Source organism: Hevea brasiliensis, chromosome 1, assembly GCF_030052815.1.
Source record: "Hevea brasiliensis isolate MT/VB/25A 57/8 chromosome 1, ASM3005281v1, whole genome shotgun sequence".
Taxonomy (NCBI): domain Eukaryota; kingdom Viridiplantae; phylum Streptophyta; class Magnoliopsida; order Malpighiales; family Euphorbiaceae; genus Hevea; species Hevea brasiliensis.
In genome coordinates, this window is record NC_079493.1 from 108,256,184 (window position 1) to 108,280,588 (window position 24,405).

At 35.2% G+C, this 24,405-nt stretch overlaps 1 protein-coding gene across 3 annotated transcripts in view; it reads right to left on the reverse strand.

Moving 5' to 3' along the window:
- Nucleotides 1–1,680: 1,680 nt before the first annotated feature.
- Nucleotides 1,681–24,405, reverse strand: part of LOC110643732 (uncharacterized) — a 63,154-nt gene continuing 40,429 nt past the window's right edge. For all 3 annotated transcript variants that reach the window (XM_058146726.1, XM_058146730.1, XM_058146737.1), the window contains 10 exons: nucleotides 20,717–20,824; nucleotides 20,514–20,624; nucleotides 9,388–9,566; nucleotides 8,457–8,928; nucleotides 8,109–8,216; nucleotides 7,482–7,540; nucleotides 5,077–5,461; nucleotides 2,593–4,113; nucleotides 2,137–2,344; nucleotides 1,681–2,048 (listed from right to left, as the gene is read on the reverse strand). In XM_058146726.1, coding sequence (XP_058002709.1) covers nucleotides 1,948–2,048; nucleotides 2,137–2,344; nucleotides 2,593–4,113; nucleotides 5,077–5,461; nucleotides 7,482–7,540; nucleotides 8,109–8,216; nucleotides 8,457–8,928; nucleotides 9,388–9,566; nucleotides 20,514–20,624; nucleotides 20,717–20,824 — 3,252 coding nt within the window. In that variant the 3' untranslated portion in view covers nucleotides 1,681–1,947. The remainder of the gene's footprint in view (nucleotides 2,049–2,136; nucleotides 2,345–2,592; nucleotides 4,114–5,076; nucleotides 5,462–7,481; nucleotides 7,541–8,108; nucleotides 8,217–8,456; nucleotides 8,929–9,387; nucleotides 9,567–20,513; nucleotides 20,625–20,716; nucleotides 20,825–24,405) is intronic.

Consider the following 24,405-nt stretch of genomic DNA (forward strand, 5'->3'; position numbering starts at 1 on the left):
AATTTATATATTTAATAAATAAATTTTATATATTTTAAATTATAATAAATTAAATTTAAATAAATATATAAAAAAAAAATCTAAGCGTCTTAACAAGTGGTCAACGATGCAGATCTACTTTCACGCGAATAATACGGATCTACGAATACGAGGGAAATTAAAAAAAAAAAAAAAAAAAAAAAAAAGCAGCATAGAAGAGGATAGAAAATAGAAAAATAGAAAGTACTTTACTATATATATATATATATATTTTAACTTTCAAACAAAGAGTGGAAGATTTGTCGCACCAAGGATGCATGCTTTTGCCATCCATCAAGTACTGATCTTCAGGCAAATTCGACCCCAGTCATTTAGATCCACGTTCGCTTATGACATGCAGGGTAATTATTGGAAATACTGGAAGCGTTCCTTGCATTTATATATTTATAGATTTTTTTTATATAAATTATGCGAGAATTCTCCATTTATGTCAGTAAACAAACTGATATTTTATAACTTGCCTTGCAATGCTACCATATACCAACCTTCATCTGACAACTATGATTAACCAAAAAAAAAAAGCTGCTATGCCATCGTACAAATCTCTCTCAGTTAAAAAAAAAAATTTCAAATCTCTCACAGCACAATTTTTTTTTTTTTAAATAGTGATACCATACCTCATTAGAGATAAAATTACATTTGGTATACCTTAGGATTGATGCATGCAGCGAGTTGAGGGTGAGAATTCCTCATTTCTGCATCCAGGCATAATTTTTCCGTCAGGAACAGGGCAAAATGAATTCTACGCTAGGACTTTCTTTTTTTTTTTTTAATTTATTATTATATAATAAAAATTTATTTATTAAAAAAATTATAATTTAAAAATATAAATTTTAAACATAATTTTATTAATATATTTTTTTCTAATTTTATAATATATAAAAATAAATTATTTTTTAATAAAAAATTAAATATTATTGTGTAGGAAGCTATAAAAATTCAAGCCATAGAGAAGATCATTCCATCCTTATTTCACACAATATCAAGGCAAGATCGATAAAAATTGATTCAATTTGAAGCGAATCAAATTAAGTTTAAGTTTGAAAACAATTATCATTCCTATTAGACCTGACCACTAACCAATTTTAGGCTGAAACCGCTGGTTTTGATAGTCTCGCAGTTCAAACTGAATCCAATTTGTAATGATTTCGATTCATAATGGTTTCAATTTTAAATGGTTCAATATAATTTTAATTCAATTCCAATTCTACTCAACTCAACTCAATTCCAATTCTAATGTAACAAAATTAAAAGGATCCAGTATTTTTTTTTTTTTTTAAAGAAAAGGAGAATAAATCTTGAATCATGCCAGTTTCGATTCAAATTGGTGATTCGGAACCAGTTCTAATTTAGATTTAAGGAGGGAATCAAAATCAGCCCCTATACTCCAGTTTAGACCGATTCATGAACTAGAATCATTGACCTGGTGGTCCCAGTCTAATTCATGGATCAAATCAACAAGCGGCTAGGTCTACATTAGGTGCTCACTTATTGTCTCGGCAAAAATAATAAATTGTCTTAAAACTCGAAACCTCCAACCTTAACTCTAACCAAGGAACCAAAGCTCTTCGGCTCTCCACGTTCATAGCTCTTAAAACATGCACAAATGAGCAGGGCCCATCACAGCACAAGAGAAAAATATGAGGTAAATAATTATTCATTTCCCGCATGATGACAATAATTAAGATCACTACCAGATACACATTCCCTCTTTCCTTGGTGGGCATACAACAGATACGTTTGTTGAGAAGAAAAAGCCACCCCCTTTCAACCGCAAAAGGAACGGCTGGAGGAAAATGCCACAACCAAGAAATTTTAGGGTACAAAAAATTTCAGTCATGTATGCCTAAATGATTATTCACTCTTTTCTAAAACTTCCTGCAATACACCAATGTCCACTAAAGTATTTCAAACCAAACCTTCGGTTTGTAACAGTCCAGGATAAACCAGAGATATTATCTCTTTTAAGGATTTTACTGATGCCTTCAAGAAAATTTGCCCCTCCATTGCTACAAAAGCCAATATAAATAGTGGTTATACTGGAGTAAATTTAAAAAATCATATACAGCTAGCAGGTGCAGGTTGAAAGGAATTTACCTTTTAACAGCAATTTGACCTCCTTTGAGAAATCCTCTACACGCCCTAATATTGGTCTTATTCCACAAATGTGCAAAACACATAACTCTAAATATAGTGCCATCTCCATTATTTGAAGCATTAAGAGACAGACTGACTGGATTTCTGGATGAACTTGCTTCATTTTGTTTGCATTACACAGTTCAGAAACAACTGAAATTGCTTGATCCTACAATTTTCAGAAAAATATTTAGCCAACAAAGACATCAATAACTTAAAAAGGTTTTGCATAAATGTCTGAATTATTAATGGGAAGGGAAAAATAAAAACTAATGCTCATTTATATCATGTAAGTTACACCTTAAGTATTAGCCCAGAGGAAGTTACAACAATCAAATGCTAGGTAATCAATCCTTGTCCCACATCTTGTATATCCCCTAATTCAGAGAACTAGACAAAGCAAAAGCAGATTTTTACCTGCAAGCCATGTAATATCTCAGGCATTGGAAGCTCAGGAATATGAGCAAGATCAATAAATCCCACTTCCTCTGACCTTCTAAGAGCACCTTTTGCTTCAAAACAAAGAAATTTCAACAGAAGAAATGCAATTCTATATATCTGCAAGGCAACTATGTCTGAGAAATATGTTGGAGAAACAGTATTTGCAGTTTCAGTTGATTGGCCCTGGATTACAAGTGCATTACTTGTGGCTGAGACAGTGGAAAGTTTGGGCTTTGAAGCACAACAAATAGGTGAAAGCGCAAACCATCCATTCCTTATATTTAAAAAGGTTGGCTTCTTGCAGCAATCAAATTCCTCTTTGAAGATAGGAGGACAGAAGAGAGGCGCAGTTCTTCCGGGAGATTCTCCAGGACGATGAATTCCTCGGCTAATAAAGGCCAACAGATGGACACTTTTCTCTCGCAACTGCGAATCCATTTCTTTCATGCCCTTAACCCACAAATTCCAATGATTTGCCAGAGTGCACATCAACAGAAGAGTATGTTCTGTTTCCTTAAGAGCATTCAGAGAAGTTTGTGTCCTTTGTGCCCGCAGTCTTTTCTTATCATGATTATCAGATGGGAAGTCAGGTGCATCAAGATAATAAGAAATCAAATGAGCTTTCTCTGAAAACAAGTAAGGTATTACATTGTCCATTAGATCAGTATAATAAGAGTCTCCCAAAGAATTAATCATAGCTGTAACCACAGCCAAGCCAAAACCCCAAATCTGTTGTGGCTTTTCTTCTTTCTCAGATGACTTTGCAAAGCTATTGTTGTTAATAATCGTTGTGAAAGGCCTACTATCCAATAAGTTGTCAAACAAGGCCCTAAGAGACAAGAAAAAACCAGCATTAAGAAGCATTTCAGCACCTCCTCTCACCTGTGCCAAAGTCAAAAGGAACTTCAATGCTATTGCGATCGATGCAAAAGAATCATCTTGAAGCTTTAGAATAACATGCTGCAATTGTAGATGTGTCCGTATGATAGGGAACCAAGTCTTAGGTGTCAAAAAACTTCTTAGTATTAAGTCAATGGTAGTCAAGGTGAGGCCACTATGTTCAGCAATAGTAATGCAATTGCATAAAATAGGCAATAGTCCTAGGCAAACATTGGAAATCTCTGCAAAGCCTTCAGATTCCTTGTCTGGAGTTTTATTGGACTCCACTGCAAAGAGAAGCAGCATAAGCAAGACCTTCAATGTTTTGTTAACCCCACTAACGGATGACCGGAGGCCACTCAGCATTTTGAGGCCAGAACCTGAGGTTTTCAAAACAAGTACACAAGCAGATAAAGACAAGTTGCCTTGGGCTGATCTTACAAGATGGAGAAGTAATTCTGCTTGTGCTGAAAGGAAATCAAGAATCTCTTCAGAGGCATCAAGAACTGGAGCCAATGATTCCACTGTGACGTGAAAATGTTGGCATATGTGATCAATGCATGAGAAGCAGAGTTGACGAGGGAGCTTTCCTCCAATTACAGTCTTTTTCTCTGGCGACTTCACACAAATAGTAGATTTAAATCATTTTAACAAGGGGAAATGCAAAAGCATCATCCAAAGAATATGGAAACAGATGAAATAAATTTTAATTATGAAAAATATACAAATAGATACATCCCATTCCATCCCATCCCCCACACCCGGCCCCAAAATAATAATAATAATAATAATCTAAAAAAGACGAAAGAATAGAAAGGAAAAAGGATAAAAAAAAAAAAAAAAAAGAAGAAAACAGGTCTATTGGTAAGTATGTCCTTGATCTTGATAGAAGGCTAAAAATCTGATAGGTAAGGCACACCATGTTTGTATTCAATAGCTGCTGTTTAAACCCAAATCTGTGTCTAATATATCATCTTTTATTAAACACAGTGCATCTGATGCTTATGAAGAAAGAAGAAAGAAAGAGTACAGATTGGAAGATAAGATATCCTCCGAAAGAAAAAAATGTATTAAGCTAACATCAGTCATGGCCACGACTGCTTCCCTAACTGTTGGAAAAATGATGGGAGGATGCTCTAAGCCAAACATGAAATGACATCAAATCACAATGGCTGTGAACAGAATTTTAAAAGGTAGCCAAATTCTATTTTGAATAAACTGGCAGTCATACACATAAAGTTCCCCCACTCCAGGTGCCTAACCTTCAACAGGATGCTCAAGAGACATAATTAAGACATCTTACTCTTAACCATTCTCAAAGGACATGATCACAACATTGCACTCAACTATAACAAAGTTAACTTCCAAAACACCAGAAAAACATAAACATACAGAAGTTAAACTAACAATTTAGACAAAATCCCCCAAACTTGGATTCTAATTCACCACAAAATATTAGTTTTAATAAATTCAGTTTACAGCTTAACACTTTTTCATGTAAAAACTATTAACAAACATCGTAGATCTTCATATTGCAAAATTTGGCAATGCAACAAAAACTAATAAGAATTGCGTACTTACATTATCGTCATACAAAGTCAAGACAGTTATCAAGGCCTTCAGTGTGGAAAGTTTTGAACTAGAAAGTAAAATCATTGAATTCACTTGCTGCATGCAATCCAACATTGTTTCTGCAATTGCTTTACATTCTTTCCACTCTGTATGATCCCACATATGTAGTCCCAAATCTGTTCGTATATGATTGATATCATACAAGCAGATGCTTTTGGCATGTGCAAAACATTCATCATTGTACTTTTGTTGGTATGTCTGCAAACATTTTGATTCAACTAGACACATAGAGAGTTCTTTAAATGGCCCGGGACCAATTTTACGGCCTCGGAGCTCCCCTTGTAGATGATAATAAAGATCACTGAGGATCAGACTTTTTAGTTCCTTTCCCTCACTGAAACGAAAATAAAAATAATCAGAAAAATAAAAGTCAATCGCAATATCAACATTTTCAGGACATATAAAAAGGAGCCAAGCATTTTAGACAAATACAAGCAAAACAAACCAATAAACCCACTTATAATGAAGTTTTTTTTTTCCTCTTTTTTTAGAAAAAAAATAAAGATAATTAATAAACCTAATATACATTTTTGTTCATGTTATTTGAAAATTAGTTACTTTACTCCTTACACTACTATAATATTTGACGAATTAGAAAAGAGAGAAGCAAGATTGAAGTAAATTAGCTTGATTATTCCTTCGAGCCTTTTGGGGATGTTGGGCAAATTTTCTCTTGTATTTCACAATGAATTGATACAAAATATATATACACTTTTCTTCCTATCAAAACAGATAATTAAGCTATCCTAACTAATTAGGAATATAAATCTATATAAATATATACAAGGGTCAACACTATCCATAACAGGGAAGATAGATACTATTACAGAAATCCTAATTAGGAAAACAATTACATGCACAATTTAGGCATATTACTACTCTACTTAATTACAGTATAATTTCCTAATCTAAGGCATAATCATAGAGAGTATCTTAGCACTATTAGTGAAAAGTGTAATTTTTTAGGGCTAAAAGTATTATATAAAACAAACTAATAAAATCTCCATGAACAAAGCTTTGGGGCATCTGCACAGGTCTGAATGTAACACGGAATAGAAGCTTCAGGACAGTAATAATTAGAAGGATTTAGAGAATAACACAGTGAAAATAAAGACTTTCAGTCTCATTGTTCAGTTAATACTATTTTGATGCTTTTACGGCCTTTATCAGACCCCACATCCCATGGACATGGACAGTCCTAATAGTGATATACTAGATGATATCAAGGAGATGCTCGAGAAAACTTCCTGGGAGGTGAAGGCTCATCATATACACAAAGAAGTCAATTTTGCTGCAGACTGGTAGCTGGTTATAGGCTTATAGCTTCTCCCTCTCTCACTCTGAAGAGAGATTCGTTTGTTTTGAGTTTCTGCCAAAAGGACTAGAAGAATTTCTGTATAGGGATTTGGTAGAAGTTGCATTTCCCAAATAGTTGTGCTTTAATAGCAGCATTTATCAAGCACACACAAAAAAAGTGTTTCATAATATAACAATTTGGGGACTAAAGTGTTGTCATTAAAAATATTAGGGACTAAAATGTAATGAAAACAATATCATATCTTGCTTATCAAGGGCTAGAGAGTAGAGGAGGTAATAACTATAAATTACGCCAAACTCAAAAAAGGGGTTTAGTAATTTACCCTAATTAATAATATAAAATTCCGTCAAAGCAAGAAAGTAACAATTAAGCGCATATAGCTAATTTCGGAGTTTGGTGTTCCCCAAAATAACCAATTGAGATTTAATGGGTATTTGGTTTGGCTTATAAGTTGGTCAAACCTACTTGTAAGTAGAACATTATAAGTAGATTAACGTTTAGTTTGACTTATAATTTAAAAAAACTATTTAAAATAAGTCAGAAGTCATAATTAAGGATAATTTATCTACGACTTATTTACTTATTTTAAAATTACTCTTTCACCGAGTAAAAGACTATATTATCCTAATAATTTTTTTACAATATCAACATTATTCTCATTTTAACAACTATAACGCTTAATTATATATCCTTTTTGGTAGTTTCAATAAATTAACTTATTTTTAAGCAACTTTTAATCAAATACTTAAACTGTTTAAAAATTATAAATAAGTAACTTTACCAAACGATTAATTACTTAATTTTAATTTGACTCATAAGTTAAAAAATATATTTTAAGTCAAAAGTTAAAAAAAAAGTAACCAAACCAAACACCATCTTGATGTACTTTATTCATGAACTTTAGAAAGATTACATGTTTATGAGTACAATTAAATATATCACATATCCACAATCTCAGTCATACTGATTCCTGGGTTATGAGTGGAACATTTGACAACAGCTAAAATGGCAAAGCTAGAACATATATGCATATTACCTGTAACCCCGTTGAGAGTATTGAGCCAACAGTTCAGAAAGGGCAGGCTGACAGTTCAACTGTTAAGAGGGGAAAAAAAAGGACAAAATCTAAACTCAACAAAATTGAACAGCAAAGCAGGAAAAAATTGAATGCAGCAGTTAAGAAGGAATTACAATGAGCTTTTCAGAGGGCTCGTCAAACAACTCATAATGTAAGTTTTTATTATTTTTTTTCTTTCCTTGAATTGAATAATAAAATTTATCATGTTGACAGGCTATTTTCTGGGATTGTTAGTGTTGTCAGAAGAAGTTCTTGGCTGTTTTGATTCTGACCTTTATTGATAGCATTTGTACTTTTTACCTCATGCTCTTGCAGTTCATGCTGATTCTTTGGATGAGTTTTGTTCACTGCTACTTTTGTTGGTTCTTATGGTCTTGCTACTTTTGGAATATTTGTTCTCACTTACTAGCTTGAGGCTTCATCTAGGACTTTTATCTTTTTTCTTAGCAGGTGTTTACTGATGAGTGTGCATTAATAAATAGTAATATCTCTGATTTATCAGGAAAAAAAAAAAGTCTGGTTTATCCTTAAAGAATTGGCTTAATGTGGAAACAATAAGTTGGCCATCAAGAGCACGGAACATACATTTTCAAAAGTGACACGGATCTTCTTCAGTAATGATACAGATATGCTTCCAGTATTGCCAGATTCCAACTTCCCCATCACATGGACAATGAACATACTGGAAGCAACCTGCAAATTGCAGATGACAAAGTTATTATTACATTATCAATAATAACCATTATTGGGAGTTGCTAGAGGGATTTTAGATCCCAAGTGAACATGAGAGAGTCCAATGAGAACAGAAACAGAATGTAAGTCAACATGCTTGAACTCAAAGCAACAAGAACAAATACCCTTCCCACTCAGAAAAAAAAAAAAAAAAAAAAAGAGAGAGAGAGAGAGAGAGAGAAAGGAAAGTTGAAAGTTCACCTTTGCACGATAACAAATTTCATCATCATATTCACAGCAAGAATACGACTTCATTAGGTTCCCCAAAAAGGACTTGTCACACCAATTTGACAAGATATTCTCCAAATCAAAATCACTCCCAGATTGCAACTTTTCTGTGCTCACTCTATGTTCTGTTTTGTCCTTAGAATGAGGAGCATCTTTTAGAAGTGAGTTAGCATGCAACAACTTCTTCCTCAGAAACATCTCATATGCCATTATTTCCAATACAGCAGATTGACAGCAATATTTGTACACCAAGCTTTGAGCTTCCATTTCGGTCAAATTTTCAAGCACAAAAGTTTTCGAGCTAGTAACCACTGAAACACAGTTGCAGAGTTGCTTCCAAAACATTCTAGAGCTTTTGAGATGCTCCAAAATATTAATATACTGAACAGCCCCTTCCCACAATGCCTTTAAGAAATCTAGTACACCAAGCAGTACACGGGGATTGCTGGAGAATAAGAGAATCAACAAATTATGATGTAAAATATGCAAGGTTCAATCATATCGGATATGAACAAAATCAGAAATAAGATTTTGTAGGATCTTGGGAATTTTAGAAAATCTGTCCATTTTGATCTTTAGAATATATATTATCCAAAACTTCATTCTTATATATGAAAAAGGGATCTATGACTATGAGCAAAATAGGAGCTTGTTTAGTTGATGAAATTTCATATTTAATTGGATCAAACTCCAGTTTTGTCATCTACTTTTCTCATTCCCATCCTCTCTCATCCAAAACCTTGGGTTCATACCTTCTCGTATTTTCTCTCCATGATTTAGTTTGTCCTTTTCCACAGTTCTAACTTTTATCACCTAATTTAACCAATCCTTACTCCCCTAGGCTGCATCAAAATAGTAAACTGACCGAGAAAGAAACCACAACCCAAATCCTTTCAAGACAAACCTGTTAATAAAGTCACCAGCACTGTCTACATATTGCATAAGTGCATCAAGCAGACTTGATTTCTGGGACCCCGGTGGACCATTGGAAATTTCACTCAATTGTTGCTTCATGCCACCAGTGTTACTTGATTGGACTTCAGTATCCACTTTCGGAGCTAAAATCGCAAGAAGAAAAGAAGGCTACATAAAGAAACCACCTATAAGCAAACAATAATTGGACAAACCAAAAAGATAACAATGCAAACATGACTTATTTCCAGAAAAATAAAAGATGATTCATAAATTTTTTAAACAAATTATAATAAATACAAGCTTTATATAATTGAAGCAGATTTTGGTTTGACTTGAAACTCAAATTTTTATCCAAATACAGAAACATAGGGGCAATAAACAATAATTCTTGAAGCTATCAATAAGCTGCAACCAACGACACACCACTGCCAAAAAAGCACAATGCCAAAGGCATGTGGGAAACCTCTTGATAACCAAAATATATGTGCCCGCACATCCATGCCATTGAGCAAGACAAATGCTCATTGGATTATTAGTTCCAAAAGCACAATAAACACATTAGGAGATAGAGCCTTATGAGGCATCTGAATATGGAACAAATCATGATCATTCATTCCATTACACACTGATAACCAAAACAATGACCTCAACCATAGAGGAGACTTTCGCCTTCCAACTAGTTGAGATGGCCAGAGAACTTTGTTTCACCTAGTTTACATTTGCATAAAAATAGAGGTGATGAGCTATATAGATCCTTTTCCTTTGTTTCACCTAGTTTAGAACATCTGCATAAAAATTAGAGGCAGTGGGCCATATAGATCCTATCTGTTTTACTCAGTTTCTAGAGTTACATTTGCATAAAATCATGGCTTCTCGTTTTTGCAGGAAGTAGGATTAGGAAGTTGAGCATCTTTATAATTAGGCAAAATTGGTCTGCTGGGTTAGTCAGGAATAACAAATTCAAAGGCAAGTTAGACCTACCCTTGACCACTCAACTTCCTAAATACCAAGTAACTTACCATAAGGTGGTGAATAAGTTTAGCTCCTACGAGAAAAAGGAACACAATTATTTAAAATTAAAATAATATTCCAATACTCCCATAAAATAAATTTATATTGATATGATAAGGATATTATTGTATTTTTTGATATAATAGCTAGAAAGTTGATAAATATTAGTAAACTTTTTGGAAGAAAACAATTGTGAACCAAATACTAAAAGCACAGCTTCCCACAAAATAAATTCCTAGCAAATTTCATTTCTCCGTTTGTAACTTCCTAGGAATAGACATGTTTGAACCTAACCAGATCCTAGCATGACTAAGTCCTTTTTCTATGAATGGCACCAAACCATCTCAATCTCCATTGTTTCAACTTTTCTTCAGTGGCTACAACTTCTACGAAACGAACTTAGCAGAAACACACCCCAATAATCATACGCAACATTACCCTTGATCTTAACAAGTCTTGATGCCATTGTAATGCCCTTCGTTCCAAATGTGGAGCTGCCACTTTAACCGTCTCATTCTTCACCACATTTGCCACATCAAAAAAATATTCAGCTCTCATAATCCACCCTTCCAATCCCTCACCATCTAACTTTGGAAACTCCAGTTTCTTTGCATGCCCCCAATTCTGATTTCCATTCCCAAATCCACCCCCACTACTACTGGCCCTTGAATCCATCTTTACATATTTCCCATTAGCTCGTTCCATATTCTACAAACTCAAACCAACAATTAGGGTTTTGATTTCTATAGAGAAAATAGACAGAATATAACTCTAACCCAAAATCCAGCTCAAGGGGAGAAGACTTGTTCAAGTCTTTCATTTAGATCAAATACGTTATCCCAAACCAATGTGGAACAACAAACTCCCCTTACGCCCAGGCATAAGCACCTAGAGCATGAAGTTTGTACACAAATTCATTTGAGTGGGCCAACGCCAAAGTAAGATAGGCTCTGATACTATGTAGTGAAAATAGACCGAGCCTAACTCCACCCAAAAACTAGCTCAAAGGGCAGAGGTTTGCCAAAGTCTTATATTTAGCTCAAAAACCTTATCCCAGTTTCAATGCATACCCCCAATTTTGATTTCCATTCCCAAATCCACCCTCACTACTACTGGCCCTTGAATCTATCTCTACACTTTTCCCCTTAGCTCATTCCATATTTTGCAAACTCAAACCAACAATTAGGGCTTTGATTTTTGTAAAGAAAATGGACCCAACATAATTCCACCCAAAAACCCATCTCTAGGAGAGGAGGCTTGCTCAAATCTTATATTTAGTTCCAATGCCTTATCCTAAACCAATGTGGGACAACACACCCCCTCACGCCCATGCATGAATATTTAAAGCGTGAACTTTGCATACAAACTCATATGCGAGTAGCCCAACACCGAAACAGGATAGGCTTTGATACTATATAGTGAAAATGGACCAGACCTACCTCTACCCCAAAAGCTAACTCAAGGGGAGGAGACTTGTCCAAGTCTTATATTTAACTTAAATACCTTATCCCAAATCAATGTGGGACAACACCCCCCTCCTAGGCCAAGTATGAATATCTAAAATATGAAATTTGCAAGCAAACACATTTGCAGGTAGCCCAACATTGAAGCAATATAGGCTCTGAAATAATGATGAAACCAAAGGTTTTATGAGAGAATTTTCTAGTATATTTCTCAATGTAAAAATACTTTGTACATTCTTCTATTTATACACAAGAATCCTAACTATACAAGGAAACCAAAATCAATAGGAAACTAATAGAAATAGGAAACAAGATATACAATTTCGTCCAAAGCCTTTTGATTTCTACCCTCAACTTCTTTCCCCAATTGATCTTGCCTTAATTCCAATTCCTGCATCATAACATTCGTCTTCCATTCCCAATCATAAGACCTAGTCCCTTTAGCCATTTCCGAGGATCGAAGAGCTCTGATACCAATGATACGTAATTCTCAAGAATAGAAGAATACATAAAGGGAGAGAAAAAGAATCCAGAGAACAAGAGACTAAGAAGAGAAGAATACTTAACAGAGGAAGCACTTCCATTAACAATCTTCACAAAGACTATTACAATCCATACAATCTATTTATACAATTGATTACAAAGAATAAGCTAATTTGCGTGTCCCATCTCTCTCGGAAGCCAACTGCGTGTCCATCTCTAACTCGCCCTTCTTGAACTGTCTAACAACCTCCAATTAATTCCTTCAACAGCCATAACAACTCAACAACCCATCCGGCCAATTGTAACCATAAGCTGCACAACGCCGTATGCATAACGTTCTACCTTTCATAATACATTCACTCATGCTCCATCCTTGTATTTTGACACATCCATCTTAGCACCCTTATTTTTGTCACACCAATATTATGCAAATGTTTCTGCACCACTCAACAAACTGCCATCCATCATAGCTCATTGAATCATGCCCTTGCAAAACTTCCCCTTAAAGTTCTCTAGTGTTTTATGATTGCATAGGACTCATGCTGTAATTCTCCAAGTAACCATCCAACTTTAACCCTTTGGTTGAATCTGTTACATACTATAGGAGAAGGAAGAATAAGGGAGTTAGTTAAGGGTGTCAAGTAAAGTGAATTTCGAAGAGAAAGTTGTTGAGAGTTGGTTAGGGAATCAATTATCTATCTAATTAGGTGAGCAGCAATTATGCTACTTTGTTAAATAAGAGAGAACTTACTTACATTCTTTATTCTTTTGAAGAATCAATAACAGATCTCTATTTCTCCTATCTGATTCTATTTCTTTTCTCATCTCCTCTAATTCTCCAATTGTTGTTAGGTTTCTGCCCCAGTCTCTGTGTTCAGGGACTGACCTGAGCTGATGCCTAACAATTTGGTAACAGAGCAAGGTTTCGAAGGGAAATAGTTTATGTTTGTTGCAATTGGAGTCACAACAATGACCAGATCGAGGGCAGTTACTCAAGATGCCAGGGTAGCTGAAATTGATGAGCAAATTAGGGCTTTATAGGAGGCTTCAAGAAATGATAAGGAGGAATTAAAGGAACCTAGGGATAGGAGCAAATTGGAATTGAGGGAAGAAATTAAGTAGTCTGCAGTGGAGACTAGGAAGGTGATTCTTGATGAATTTCGAGCCCTTTTTGCGAGTACTATGGTGGACAAGGGCAAAGGGAATAGTGTGGGGGAAAGTGATGAAGTAGGGACTTTCTTAGCTACTTTGGGTGTTAAGAGAATTTTGTCCAAACCTAAAGAAACTGGGAATCAGTTCAATAAAGATCATATTTGCACCGGATCTACTGTTGAAACTGAAGGTATGACTAAAATTGTACCTAAAGTCAAATTGATTACATTTGATAGAAAAGAGCCTAGGGCTTGGATTAGGAAATATATTAAGTACTTTGAAGTGTTTGGGATTCCTACAGATCAAGTGGTAGGGATTGCTAGTCAGTTTTTGATTGATAGAGTTGATGCTTGGTATCATAATTGGATTACCGGAGAGGGTTTTCAATCTTGGGAAGATTTGAATGGGAATTGTGTAAAAGATTTGGGGAAGATGGGTTAGAAGATGTAGTTGATGAATTTATGAAGATTAGACAAGGGAGTATTGGGGAATATCAAGATAAGCTTGAAGATGTGAGAACTAGGCGAGAGAGAGTTAGGCCAAATTTGGGGGAAGCATATTTCTTGTCTTTGCTCGTTGGGGGTTTAAGAGAGGATATTAGGCCTGTGGTAAAGAAAATGAAACCTGCTACCCTATATATTAGGCCTGTGGCAAAGATGATGAAACCTACTACCCTGTCCCATGCCTTAGAAATTGCTAGATTCCAAGAACAATTCTTGAATTGCAATAAGAAACCACATAATTATTCCAGACCTTTCCAAAACAATTTCAGATCTACTTCTGGTTCTACAGTGGCATCCTCTCATAGATTTGCTCCATTATATTCCAATAACCCTTATGCACCAAAACCACCCAATTCAGACCAAAATACCAGCCCTAAACAGCCTGCTCTTGCGCATAAACCAGTGCCTGCAACTAGTCAAACTTCTATTAATCAACTTGTACTTAAACCAACCTTAAATTCTACCAATTCCAATACCATTACACAGCCTAGGCCTTGCTTTAAATGTGGGGGAGAAATTCTTCCCTAGTCATCAGTGTAAGCAGCAAAAAACTGTTACCGCTATACAAGGCTGTAATTATGAAGGAACAACTTTTCAATTGCAAGTGCAAGAAGGTGAAGAAGGGGAGTAAGTATGGCATGATGTATCTGAAGGAGATGTGCCTAATTCTATGGATGAAATAACTCTCTCAACCCATGCCATTGAAGGGAAACAAGGGGCTGAAACTATAAGAGTTAAAGGTCAATACAGAAACAGGAAATTATAGATTTTAATAGACAGTGGTAGCGCTCATAGCTTTTTGGATGTGAAGGTAGCTAAGGAACTGAAGCTTCCAATAGTACATGTGACTCAATTTGTTGTGACTATGGCTGATGGAAGGAAAATTGGTAGTACTAATATGTGTCCCTCTTTTCCATGGAAGATTCATCATCGATCATTCAGTTTTGATTTTAGATTGCTGGACATGGGGAGTTTTGACATGATTCTTGGGGTAGATTGGATGAAAACCTTCAATCCTGTGTTCTTTGATTTCAGAATTCAACAGTGAGTTTCTATAAGGCTGGAATACTAGTTACATTGAAAGGGATTACTGATACAGACCAAAGTCCTGAGATTTTGAGTTATGTAGATGGGGAGCAGTTGGGTCATAAGCAAGGAGAGGACTTCCAAACTCCATTATTTTGTGTACAATTATCTCAATTCCAGGATGTGGTAACCTCTACTTCTGTTTTAGCTAGTAATTCTTTCGTTGCTGCATATCCTGTTGATTTGTAGCTATGATTGAGTAAATACCAATGTATTTTTGAAGATTCAAATGTATTACCTCCCTTCAGAAGCCACAATCACTCTATTCCTCTGTTATCCTCTGCCCAGCCTGTTAACATTAGACTCTACAGTATCCTCATTTCCAAAAAGCTGAGATTGAAAAGCTTGTTAAAAAAATGTTGGATACTGGTGTTATACAGTCAAGTATAAGCCCTTATACCTCTCTCGTATTATTAGTTAAGAAGAAAAATGGGCTTTCATTGACTATGGAAGACTTAATGACCTCACTATTAAGGACAAATTTCCAATCCCCATTATAGATGACTTTCTAGATGAGCTTCTTGGGGCATCCATTTTCTCTAAAATAGTCCTGAAAGCTGGATACCACCAAATTAGGATGGACCTTTTAGATGTTCATAAGGCAGCTTTTAGAAGTCATCAAGGGCGCTATGAGTTTACTGTCATGCCTTTTGGCTTGACTAATGCCCCCTGCAACTTTTCAAGCCCTCATGAATCACATCTTTCAACCATTTTTGAGGAAATTTGTCCTAGTATTTTTTGAGGTCATCCTTATCTACAGTTCTTGGTCTGACCATTTGAGGCATCTAGAAGAGGTTTTTAAGGTGCTGAAACAACATAAATCATATGCTAAGTTAAGTATGCTTGCTTTTGGGAAGTCCAAAATTGATTATTTGGGGCACATAATATCTGCAAAGGCAGTGGCAACTGACCCTGCTAAGGTTAAAACAATGGTTTCTTGGCCAGTACCAAAATCCATTAAGGAACTCCGGAGCTTCCTTGGATTAACTGGCTATTATAGAAAGTTTGTTAAGCATTATGGCATTATCAGCAAACCATTGACTGACCTGCTTAAGAAGGATGCTTTCCAGTGGAGTGAAGTGGCTCAGAATGCTTTTGAGCAGCTCAAGGAAGCCATGTCTCATGCTCCTATGCTGGCTTTACTAGATTTTTCCCAACCTTTTGTAATTGAGACTGATGCTAGTGGAATTGGCATGGGGGCAGTGTTACAGCAGAATGGGCATCCTATAGCATTTATTTCTAAGGTTTTGGGCCTAGAACTTTATAAGTTTATGAAAGGAATTATTAGCAATCACATTTGTTGTTTCAAAGTGGAGACATTAATTGGAGCAAAGAACTTTTTTCATCAAGACTGATCATGAGAGTATCAAATACCTACTAAAACAGAGGCTGCATACCAATTTACAGCTCAGGGGGTTTTATAAACTCTTGGGACTGCAATATAAAATTTTGTATAAGAAGGGAGTGGACAATAAGGTGGCAGATGCCGTGTCCAGGAGACCTGCAGATCCTGAAGGTCAGTTATTAGCCTTATAATCTTCCTTACGACCTACTTGGATGACTCAATTAACTCAAAGTTATATTGATGATAAGGTTGCTACTGATTTAATCTCTTATTTATCCTTCAATGATAAGGCTCACCCTGGTTATTCCTTGAAAGATGGTCTTCTCTTTTATAAAGATAGACTCTATGTTGGACAGCATGGCACTCTGAAGGACCATTTGTTGACTCTATCATAATTCACAATCAGGTGGGTATTCAGGGATTAATGCTATCTATGTGAGACTAAGCAGGCATTTCTTTTGGCCTGGAATGATGAAGGCAGTAGTGGATTGGGTTAAGAAGTGTGATATTTGTGCTAGATGTAAGTCTAAAACTTGTGCATCTCCTGGATTATTGCAGCCTCTTCCCATTCCCAGTCAAGCTTGGCAATGTGTTACAATGGATTTTGTGAAGCAATTGCCTAGCTCCACAGGAAAAAGCACTATCCTGGTGCAAATTTGCAAATTTACGAAGTATACTCGCTTCCTTGCTTTGAATCATCCTTTTTCTACTAAGGATGTTGCTAAATTTTTCCTAGATAATATTTTCAAGTTGCATGGCTGCCTACCACTATTATTTCTGACAAGGGCAAGGTATTCGCTAGTCTCTTTTGGAAAGAGCTTTTCAAGTTGATGGGAACTATGCTGGTTTACAGTACAGCTTACCATCCATAGTTAAATGGTCAGTTAGAGATATTAAATCAGAGTTTAGAAGGGTATTTGAGATGCCTCTGTTTCCAGAAGCCCCAATCCTAGGGTAAATGGTTATCCTTGGCTGAATGGTGGTATAACACAAGCCACCATATTGCCTTAAAGTTGTCTCCTTTTGAAGCTTTGTATGGGTATAAGCCTACTCCATTGGTTTTGTTGCCTAGTCATTCTACTGCAGTTGGGTTTGTCTCTGAACCTGATCAAGAGAGACAACACGAGTCACTTGATTAGAGAAAATTTATTAGCAGCACAACATAGGATGAAGCAATATGTTGATAAAAAGAGGACTGGGGGGCATTTTGAGGTTGGTGATTAGGTGTACCTTAAGTTGCAACCCTATAGACAAGTGTCAGTAGCAATGAGAAGGATTTTTAGGTTGTCAGCAAGTTATTATGGGCCATTCCAGGTGGTAGCCAAGGTTGGAGCAGTGGCTTCCAAACTTCAATTACCTGATTCAGCTTCCATCCATCCTATTTTCCACATATCTCTTCTCAAGAAGAAAGTTGGGTGTGGTACCACAGTGCTCCAAGATTTGCCTTCTTTTCAGGATCATGTGATCTTCATGGCACCTGAGCAAGTTCTTCAGACAAGGGTTATTACCATAGTTATTAAAGGCGCGCCTCAGGCATGCCTCAGGCTCAAGGCTCACCAGGCTCAAACCTTAGCGCCTTATGTCCTTAGGTGTGCGTCTTTGTTTCAGGCACAAGGTTCTAGAAAATCATGCCTTCTTTATTTTCATCTTTAGCGAGCACATTCATTGGTAAAAAGGACTACCACTCAAATTCAAACCAGCAAACTCCAATTCAAGATATATGCCAAAGAAAAAAAAAAAAAGCATCACATTTATTTGACTTTTATTGACTTTTTAAATTTTTTACTTTTGCGCCTCACTTCGCTTAAGCCTTGCGCCTGCGCTTTGCGCCTAAACTCTAGGACTCCTTGGCGCTTTAGTGCGCCTTGAGCCTTTGATAACTATTATTAGTACCAGAGGGGATTAGCAAGTCCTTCAGGACTCATTAAATAGGTCAATTTGCCTACCGCAGATGCCACATGAGAGGACAGTCATTTACTCTGCATCAATTTCTTGACTTCAAATCTTCTTGGGGACAAGAAGATTCTCTTGGGGAGGGTATTGTTACATACTATAGGAGGAGGAAGAATAAGGGAGTTAGTTAAGGGTGTCGAGTAGATTGAATTTTGGAGGGAAAGTTAATGAGAGTTGGTTAAGGAATCAATAACCTAATTGATTGGCATAGTTGTTAAAGGCGTGCCTAGGCACAAGTCGACCCAGACTCCTGGCTCAACGCCTTGAAGCTCTCCAGGTAGGCGATCTTCCTGAGGCAAGCCCAAGTGGCCAATGTGCCCCAGGTTCGCCCTAACCACACCAAGCTCAGAAAGTCCATTTTCTTTAGACAATCAGGCAAAAAAATAAAAAATAAAAAATAAAGGAGAAGAAGAAGAAGAAGAAGGAGAATAAGAAGAAGAAGGCTTCTCTCAACTCTAGGCTCCAGCTCTAACTCCGGCATAAGAATCTCCAACTTAGTTCTTCTTCTTCTTCTTTTTTCTTTCTGCTCCTTGAAGCCATGAGCTGGCTGGGTTCATTTATGCTTCTTGAAGACGTGATCTTCCTCCTTTATCATAATTTCTTCTTTTTTTATCTGTTAAGTAGCCATCATTTTTCTTTCTTTTTTCTACAGTCCAGGAGGTAACATGCAAAAGTGACAGGATTTGAAGAAGCTAATGGGCTAATAAATGGGCTATAGTTATAATTTTTTTATGTATTTAATTCTATTTTTCATAAATTAAATATTAAATGAATTACCTTTATATTAAATACATAATTATTTATAATAAGTTTATAAAATTCATTTCAAATAATTTTAAGTTATATTTAGTAACATATTATTAAATTAAATATATAGTAAAAATACTAAAAATTAAAAATTTTATTATAATAGAAAATTAAAATTATCATTTTAACATTATATTTGAGTAAATAAAATTAATATAATGTATTTTAATAACAATTTTTACTCATATATATAATTTAATTGATAATGGTGGTGCAATAAGGAATAAAATAAATAATAAATTACATATATTTTTATATGTAATTAATATTAATTAATTAATTAAACCTATAGTGCTTATATAATTTATTTTTATAATTTTTTTTTAATTTTTGTGCCTCAACTCGCTCAAGCACACGCCTTGTGCCTAGGCTCCAGGACCCTTAGCACCTTGGTGCACCTTGAACCTTTAACAACTATGCTGATTGGTTAAATAGCGATTATGCTACCTTGTTAAATTGGAGAGAACTTGCTTGTATTCCTTATTCTTTTGATTAATCAATAATAAATCTCTCTTTCTCCTCTCGGAATTTATTTCTTTTCTAATCTCAACCTAATTCTCTTCTCATCTCCTGTAATTCCCTAATTCTTGCTAAGGTTTTGCTCCGGTCTATGTGTTCAGAGACTAATTTAAGCTAATACCTAACAGAATCCTCAGCACTTTGTTTTTGGCGAAGTGTCCACATCAAACACTTTTTTGAAACAACAAGCATCCAACACTCTTCTAATACACGTCTGTACATGTTGGAATTTAGACCTTTTTTTTTTCCTTGCAATAGTTAAAAAAATATATATGATGAGCATGGAATACATTTATATATTTCAAGTTATGTCTATCTATGCAATAGTTAAAAAAAAAAAAATAAAGAATATAGTTCTTAAATTCTAGTTAATTGATATATATGATGAGCATGGAATACATTTATATATTTCAGCATATTATATACATAATTGAAAATGAATTAAAATTATATCTATGTAAAATATGATTGCCTTTCATTTCATCTTATAATTCAAACTTTAATTATATATTTTATATAAAAAATATAATAATTTTTTTATTAATATGTCCATCCAGTGCCGTATCCTAATCTTTTAAGAATAACCGTGTCATATGGTAAATGTGTCATGTGTCAGCTTTCGTGCTTCATAGAGTTGCTTCCTCCATCCTTTTGTAAAAAATAGAGCCTACATACTCAAAATGTGTGCTTTGCGGGACCTTCAAGTTTATACCACTTAGGTTAACCCTATTTCATTCACTTTTCTTCTATGACTAAAACTGAATACATAAAATAAACCTGTAACTTCACAAACCTGATGGCGAGCTGCAGAATTAAGCAGACTGACCATAGCAACAAACAGATCTCCGTTCCACTCCATCTGCTCAAATAATGCACTTTTCACAGAATGTCTTAAATCTGCAATCTAATTCAAAGTGGTTAATGAAGATTCAGATTAGCTAAAACAATGAAAATGAAAAGATTTAATAAAATAAAAAGAAAAGAAAAATGCCAAACCTGCTCGTCATCCAGACCAAAACACACGTTGCTAGCCAAATATGGCTGCAAATTATCTGCCATAACCAACAATTTAGATAATACCTTAGTAGCCCCAACCTGTATTGCCTGCATAGAATAATGCAAAAATTTTTTACTAACAAAACATAGAATAAAATAAATTAATAATAACAGATTAGCTTGTGAATTGATAGAACATCAGAGACAGAGGGTCACAGTTCATAGATTCAGCTAGGGTTGAACTGAAATTATATTAAAATTATATGAAATATACTACAATCATTATAATTTATTCAAATCACAATTAAATCAAAATGCCTTAAAATCAGTAAAATTTATCTATAAATCGTTTAAATTTTAGAATAAAATAAAATATTCTTAGAGAATAATTTTAAATTTTAGAATAATAATCTTGTTTGATAAAAAAATTAGAATAAAATTTTAAACAACAGCAAATCTATTTATATTAGTAAAAAAGTGTTTTAATAGATTTTATTCATGATGAATTCAATAAATGTAAATTTCATACTTAAAAAAAAAATAGGAGAAATAATTAAATTATTTTTCAAGATACAAACTCAATTGTTTAGCTTGACAGAAATTGGCTAAAAGATTCTTCTTGACAGCCCAGAGTTTATTCCAAGCCATTAAAATATATTTTTGCAAGGATGATGGGGCAACTTATCCATGGGTAAGTATTGGGTTGGTCTGGCTTGTTCAAATCGAAATTTGCAAAATAAAAAAATTTTTTGAACCAAGAACTGAATCAAACTATAAATCAAACTAAATCAGTTACAAACCAAAACAAACTAATCAAAAAAATTCAACAATTTGGCTCAGTTCATTTTGGTTCATCAATTTTTAATTAAAAATATATGTTTTATACATAATATTCACATAATTTGGCTCACTTATTTTAATTTCTTTCCTTTTTTAATATGAAACCCAAAACAAACCAACTGAAAACTGAATCAAACCATAAAAATAACTAAACTGAAAGCATCAGCTCAATTTTTTGCTTTAAAATGAATAATGCCCACCCCCTTATATGTCAAGCTACCATGTCACAGAGAATAAAATGCCCAATAACCCTAAACCTGGCCGAATTGGCCAATTTAGCAGTTACCCAACCAATTCAAGCAGGTGAAAACAGTCTTCTTCTAAAATGCCCACCCCCTATACTATCCAATCCCCAGTTCTCGGAATTACCGGTTGGAACAGTCAGGCCAGTGCAGTCCGAATATGAAAAATATGCTGAAACTACAATAATGCCATTGCAACCTAATAACCATGCAACAAGAAACTACTGCATGCAGGCCATATGTCAGTTCGTCATGAATAAAGAGTCTACAAATTTGCACCCAAAAACAAATCTATATCCTTCATTAGTCCAAAATGGAAGAAGTACCATAAACTCAACTCAACTCAACTAAGCCTTTATCCCAAAAATTTGGGGTCGGCTATATGGATTCGCTTTTTCCACTCTGAACGATTTTGGGTTAAATCCTCAGAAATGTGTAATGCTTTTAAGTCATGTTGTACTACTCTCCTCCAAGTCAATTTAGGTCTACCCCTTTTTTTCTTTCTATCCTCTAACTTAATGTGCTCTACTTGTCTAACTGGAGCCTCCGTATGTCTACGCTTCACATGACCAAACCACCTCAATCTCCCTTCTCTCAACTTATCTTCAATTGACACCACTCCTACATTTTCTCTAATACTCTCATTACGGATTTTATCTAGTCTAGTATGGCCACTCATCCACCTTAACATTCTCATCTCTACCACTCTTATCTTAGATGCATAAGACTCTTTCAGTGCCCAACACTCACTACCATATAACATAGCCGGTCGTATGGCTGTACGGTAAAATTTTCCTTTCAATTTATTGGGAATCTTACGATCACATAAAACTCCCGCGGCACGTCTCCTTCAACCATCCGGCTTTAATCCTATGATTAACATCCTCCTCACATCCCCCATCTGCTTGAAGGACTGAGCCTAGATATTTAAAGTGATTACTTTGTAGCAGTACCACTCCATTCAAACTAACTCCTTCCCTATCACCAGTTTGGCCTTCACTGAACTTGCAATGCATGTATTCTGTCTTCGTTCTACTTAACGTAAAACCCTTTGACTCTGGAGTACTTCTCCAAAGTTCTAGCTTTCTATTGACTCCTTCTCGTGTCTCATCTATCAGAACAATATCATCCGCAAACATCATGCACCAAGGAATACTCTCTCGTATATGTTTCATCAATTCATCTAAAACTAATGTAAAAAGGTAAGGGCTTATGGCTGATCCTTGGTGTAATCCAATTGAGATCGGAAAATCTCTTGTGTCCCCTCCCACTGTGCGCACAATAGTAGTTGCTCCTTCATACATATCTTTCAATACTTGTATGTACCTAATAGATACCCTCTTTTGTTCTAACACAGTCCATAAGACCTCTCTTGGAACACTATCATAAGCCTTCTCCAAATCAATAAAAACCATGTGTAGATCTTTCTTCACATCTCTATATTTCTCCATCAAACTTCTAATGAGAAAGATCGCTTCCATAGTTGAACGACCGGGCATGAAACCAAATTGATTGAGAGAGATAGAAGTATCATGATGTAGTCGATGCTCCACCACTCTCTCCCACAACTTCATAGTATGGCTCATGAGTTTAATTCCCCTATAGTTTGAGCAACTTTGTATGTCTCCCTTATTTTTAAAAATAGGTACTAAAATACTCTTCCTCCATTCATCAGGCATTTTCTTTGAGTTTAGAATCTTATTAAATAATTTAGTTAACCATGCCACTCCCATATCTCCCAAATACTTCCACACTTCAATTGGTATTTCATCGGGTCCACAGGCTTTACCCACTTTCATTCTCTTAAGTGCTTCCTTTACTTCTAAAGATCGAATCCTTATAGTATAATTTACATTCTTTTCTATTGTTCTATAATCTATATTCACGCTATTACCATTTTGACTATTATTAAAGAGATCATTAAAATAATTTCTCCATCTTTCTTTAATGTCCTCATCTTTCACCAACACTTTTCCTTCTTTATCCTTAATGCACCTAACTTGATTGAGATCTTGACATTTCCTTTCTCTCCTCCTTGCTAATCTATAAATATCTTTCTCCCCTTCTTTAGTTCCAAGTTTCTCATATAACTTTTCAAAGGCCTGTGCTCTTGCTTGACTAACTGCCTTTTTTGCCTCTTTCTTTGCTATCTTGTACTGTTCATATGCCTCATTATTATCACATTTAGGTAATTTCTTATACCATTCCCTTTTTCTCTTCACTGCCTTTTGTACTTCCTCATTCCACCACCATCTCTCTTTTGAGGGTGGTCCATGTCCTTTAGACTCTCCAAGTACTTTTCTAGCTACTTCTCTAATCTTTGATGCCATCTGTATCCACATATCATTGGCCTCCATATCTAGCTTCCATACTTCGGACTCGAGAAGATCATTTTTAAACTTCACTTGCTTGACTCCTTTGAACTCCCACCATTTTGTTCGAGCTACACTATTTCTTCTGACCTACTTGAATTGTTCCTAAACTTGACATCCAAGACCACCAACCTATGTTGACTTGTTAAAGCCTCTCCTGGAATGACCTTGCAATCCTTGCATAGAGCTCTATTTGTCTTCCTGGTTAAGAGGAAGTCGATTTGGCTTCTATGTT